This window comes from Vollenhovia emeryi, unplaced genomic scaffold (genome assembly GCF_000949405.1).
Source record: "Vollenhovia emeryi isolate VEMERY1.0 unplaced genomic scaffold, V.emery_V1.0 DF939199.1, whole genome shotgun sequence".
Taxonomy (NCBI): Eukaryota; Metazoa; Arthropoda; class Insecta; order Hymenoptera; family Formicidae; genus Vollenhovia; species Vollenhovia emeryi.
The window spans coordinates 999,590-1,004,857 of NW_011967167.1; the positions used below are offsets into that span (position 1 = coordinate 999,590).

Here is a 5,268-nt window from a genome sequence, read left to right on the forward strand (position 1 = left end):
ATCTCTGAAAAATCGATAGCGAGAGGTGGAGTCACGCATCGATCGATGAGAAACGGTGGCGAGCGGGGAGCGGGGAGCGGTGAGCGGGCGAACGCGTTCGCTATCGTTTTTTGAGAGATGTCAACAAACACACCATTTTGCATGCTGCCGAGTCCGGCCTTCCGCTCCTCCGTGCACTTATTGGCTCAGACGTTTTTCTGAATTCGGCCGATAATAATTACGATTTTGTAAAATTTTATATAACTTTTCTTCTCAGTTTAACCCAATCTACTATAATCTTTGGGATTGTCCATATCGAATCTGACACCCTGTATAACATGCAATGACTGACGTGCTCCAAGAGATGAGGCTCGCATCTTTTGCGAGTTCATTATTTCACTTTCGCGGCAGCTAAAGAATATACAATTGCCGTGGAACAACTAAACGGTCAGATTCAAGATTTAAGGTGCCATTTCGTAGAGTTCGGATCCCGAGTTACTGTTCATTGACACTAATGACTCTATATACTGTAATATATATACTTAGACATACCGAAGACAATCTAATACTGTGTATTGGATATATTTATTGTAAGTTTTAATTGGAAGCGTATACTCGAATAGTATCACTCGAAAAGCACCCAAAAGAATAGGGTCGGAACGTTGTGTAATAAACTAATTAAATAACTAGCCAGTTGGATTGACTATAAGTTTCCCGTCTCAATCTTTAATCATTACTGGTGACAATAAGCAAACTCTCCTTTCGTTATTATTCTAAAATAAACGACAGCCAAAGAGCCAGCGAAAATATGCTCTATGAAAAAAAAGGGTGCGAACAGCGATAGCTTTTCAACGCTGATTTGAATTGCGGTGGAGTGGGGGGTAAGACGTTAGCTTTTCTTCGCTCTACGAAATGGCATCTTTATTACTGAAGCCGCCAAGGATTGAACGCGCAAATTCGGGAAGTAAAAATCTCCGTATGCCGCCATATGCTGGACATATATTAGCGCATGTTGAGGCCTTAGATCGCATATGATGCAACTTTTCAGGCTTAACCGACCCATCTTCCCCCAACGTTCGCAGAGCGTCGTGACGCGATACGATGCCTCGCTTTAAAATTCGGATTTAAAAAAAATGGCGTTAAAATAATCCGGTTCGATGCTCCGCGAGAAACCGCGGTCGTTGTCCGAGGGCGATCGATCGCTCGTGACAGTGGCGAGATAGGCGTGTCTGTCGCTAGATAAAGAGCTAACAAAGAGATAAGATAAGCCCCCGCGCGACGTCCGCGCCGCGGTTTGAGGTTAAGAAACCTCGCGGACGAGTCCGCGGTAGACCGAGGGTCGTCCGACGCGTTCGAAAGGAGGTAGAAATCGCGGGGCTCGTCCGTTCGCGCGCGCACGTGGCCGGTCTCGTCGGCCCAGGAGTCCGGAATCGACGGACGGAGAAGCCGAGACGAAGAGATCCTCACCTCGGGGGCCTTCTCGTTCTTGTCATCTTTCTCGATCGAGATCTTCGCGGTGCTGTCCTCCTTCAGCATCCGCTCCTGCGCGTCCTGATCCAAATCCTCGCCGTTTTGCTTGCCCATGACGACTACGGCGTTGTTCTGCAGCTGGTTCGGTTGATGCGGATCGTCACCACGCTCTGCCGCACTTCCCTTTCGCGACCTGAACGTTGCAACGACTGGCGACGACGATGACGTATCCTCCGCGCCGCCGATCGAATAGCGATCCCTTCCACTTTTCATGCCGCGCGAATTACGTAACGACGGCGAGCGCGAATATTCGCTCACACTTGACCGAAAATAATCGTATTTTTAAATAACATCTATTTGCAATCGTTTGTATTTCGTATGAAGACGTTTGAAGTGCAATTGAAAACTTTTATGAGTCATTCGTTTATTTGTAATTAATTAATTAATTATTTTTCTTTCCGGCATTTGGCCGGAATAGAAACCGAACAAAGTTTTTATAGGAAATTATTTGTATTTTGTATGAAGTGTGATAAAAAGGCTTAGGAATAATTCAGATAGTTTTAATTAAATATTTATTAACTCGAAAGTTAGCCGAAATTTAATTAAAGCCCGCTGCAGATGATGCTAGTTTTCCTGCTGGATTGCTTGCAATCTAATAAATTACTATCATTGCACCACTCAGCACTCAGGATTTCTAGTAATTTAGTAAATCGCAAACAGCAGAAAAATAGCATTTGCTTGCCGGTTTGCCTGCGTACACTTTTGCTGACTGATGAGAGCCAATCAGAATACAACTCATCTCTCCTATCACGTAAAATCCTGCTTGGTTTTCACTACCGTAGTGGAAAAAATTTCTATAAATAACTACAAAAATTGACTTGAAATAGAAATTTGAAGAAATTTTTATATCTTCGTTGAAACATTAATTTTTTTGTAAAAGTATCTACGAAATAGTACCATAAATCACAATGTTCTCAAATCAAGAAATTATTGCAAGTAGTATTTGATGAAAATGTACAATTTTGTAAAAATTAGCACACAACTTTACTAGTTTTAAAAATTAGAGAAACAACAAAATCTTAAAGAATTCAAACATCTGCTGGCTTGTAGAATATTACAAAAATTAACAAAAGTGTTCCAATTCTAGCATTTTCATGTTGATTTTTATAACACTTTTTAAATTTACGTAGAATTTCTTAGATTCTGGCAGTTATATTTTATAGTTTTGTAAAATTATTTCCGACAGGGAAATAGTAGCCAGCAAAGGTGTTAAGCAAGCAATTCGGTAGAAAAAAATAGCATTAATTTATCACTGGCGAAGAAAATATCAATCATGTATATAAGAAATGCTTTCACGTCACTTAGGGCGATAATAAACATTGCTGTATGTAATAAACTCCGATATTACAAGACGGATAGTATGAAAAGTTGCGGTTATAAAATAAATTTTTATATATACAAAAAACAAAGATTAAAAATCCTGCGATCAAAAATCTATACTAATCTCCTTCAGTATTACCGAATTTTCTACGAAATGTAAAAAGAAATTATTCATATTTAATTTCTCGTAATCAATATCATATCAAATGTGTACTTGCGTTTCGTGGCATCAACCAATTCTCGTGACATAATTGACCAAACCTCGTGGGATGATTGAGACTTCGTGGCACTTTGTATAACACCTCGGTATTAATCACACGCGACAGGAAAGGAAACGCGTAAAATATACCATTGCACTGTAAATTTATCAGATGGTACGAATTTTAATCAACAGAAATCGCCGATGTATAAATTTAAATGATCGATAAGTAAATATTACAATGTAATTAAGCATGGATAAGACTAATTGATATTTCATTCATCAATTAAACGTATCGCGATGAAATTCGACTCAAAGTTCTGCATCCTGACCAGCACTTGTATGATTTCGTTCATAGAAGAAAATTTTCAAGATTATACATTTCCGTTAATAAAACGAAAAACTTAAAAATTATACATTATAACATCGACACCGTACAATAAATGCAACGAACAATAAGTTGACGGTCAATCGAGACACAATCATCCGAAAATAATTAAAAATTCAATGTCATGTATTTGCATTTATAAACTTCGTAAAAAATAATATAAACTAGTAGTATTGATAAATCACCGATAAATGCTAGTTAAAGCACTCGATTCAATATTTCGTGTATTATTTCGCGTTTTCAACCTAGAAGCAGCCAACAAATTATATTCGAAGTGATCGGACGATCGGAGAGAAGGTAACGAAATTAAATTCGAGTTACCCAAAAAAAAACTGTAACTGTAACTTCGGTACAAAGTAACGAGATACTTCCCAGGCCCTGATAAAATATATAACATGTATATATATATATATATATCTTCCATATAACGTCTGTTATATATGTTACATAGCAGCTATACAGGGTGTTCCACGAGGAAAGGTCAATATGCATCGCTCATTTTAAGCAAAAATGTTCATATGAATATCTATTCCCCACTGTTTCCGAGATAGAGCTACTTGAATGTCTCGCGTGTTCACTTAATTTTTTTTCTGTACACTTCACCTTTCATCCAATCTCATAAGTCCCAGTCTACAATAGAGATTTAAGCCCTAAGCCTTAAGAAATTGACTAATCACAGTCGCGCATTCTTCTCATACTTGACCGTGATTGGCCAATTTCTTAAAGCTTAGGGCTTAAATCATCTATTGTAGACTGGGACTAAACGTCTGCGGGAATTTATTCTTATACGTCTGTTGATTCTGTTGTGCCGATAACATTGTAGAAATGTTCAAAATGCCTCGCATATTCACAAGTATCGAATATGCAAATATGCTGTATATTTACGGTTTCTGCGATGGTAGTCCCAGGTGGCCAGCTGACGTGACTCGTCAGAAATGTAATTTTGACGTCAAAATGACGACAAGTGACGTCAGCTGGCCACCTGAGTTGCTACTGCTGCTGTTGAAGAATACCGTCGACGCTTTCCCACGCAGAATTCCGAATCGTAACATGCTTTCCAAGGTTTTCAATACATTGCGCGAAAGTGGAACGCTTCCCAGTGTTAATGTTTCATCTGAACGAGGACGTCAGCAAACTGTGCTCTATCTCGGAAACAGTAGGGAATGGAATATATTTAACATTTTTGCTTAAAATGACCGATACTATCACCTTCCAGAATATTGACATTGTAGAAATGTTTAAAACCTTTCCTGGAACACCCTGTATTTTGCTGGGAATTATATGTAATATAAACTTTCGATTACAATCACATTATGAGCTATCTCTATTTTAACAGTCAGGCGAACCTCCGTTTAAGATCGTCGATCTTTAACAGTAAATACCTCGTCGGCGCTCTCGCTCTTCTGCGTACTCGTCTCACGAGAAGATTCACACGGTGCGTATCTGCCGACGCGCGAAACAATTAAAAGAATGGCGTACGCTCGCTCGGGGAGTTCGGGCCGTAAACGCGAGAAAAAAAGCAAAGTCAGCGGAATCCACGATAACATTCGTTCGCAAGACTGTCGCAAGATTAGACCGCGAATGCGCCTATTCCCGTTTCGATTCGACTCGCTTTCCGCGATCGTAAAGCGGTAATTACTTTGATTTGAATACTTATCATATTGTTACATAAAAAGAAAGACAACGGGTACGTTCGCGGAGCGCACTATTAACGCTGAAAATGTCATCTTTGATTTTAGCTTTCAGGCTTTCGCAGTTATTATACTATAAGTAATAGCTTCCGAATAGATACCGCGTCCGTTTACAGTGGGGTGCCGACGTTTCGCAAACCTTGCAGTTTGCATCATCAGGG

The 5,268-nt window shown here is 39.4% G+C and overlaps 1 protein-coding gene across 1 annotated transcript in view; it reads right to left on the bottom strand.

The window, feature by feature from the left end:
- LOC105561874 (maltase 2-like) overlaps positions 1 to 1,737 on the bottom strand; it is a 5,682-nt gene extending 3,945 nt beyond the window's left edge. The window contains exon 1 of the mRNA XM_012012228.1: positions 1,035 to 1,737. Coding sequence (XP_011867618.1) covers positions 1,035 to 1,722 — 688 coding nt within the window. The 5' untranslated portion in view covers positions 1,723 to 1,737. The remainder of the gene's footprint in view (positions 1 to 1,034) is intronic.
- Between the last annotated feature and the right edge of the window lie 3,531 nt (positions 1,738 to 5,268).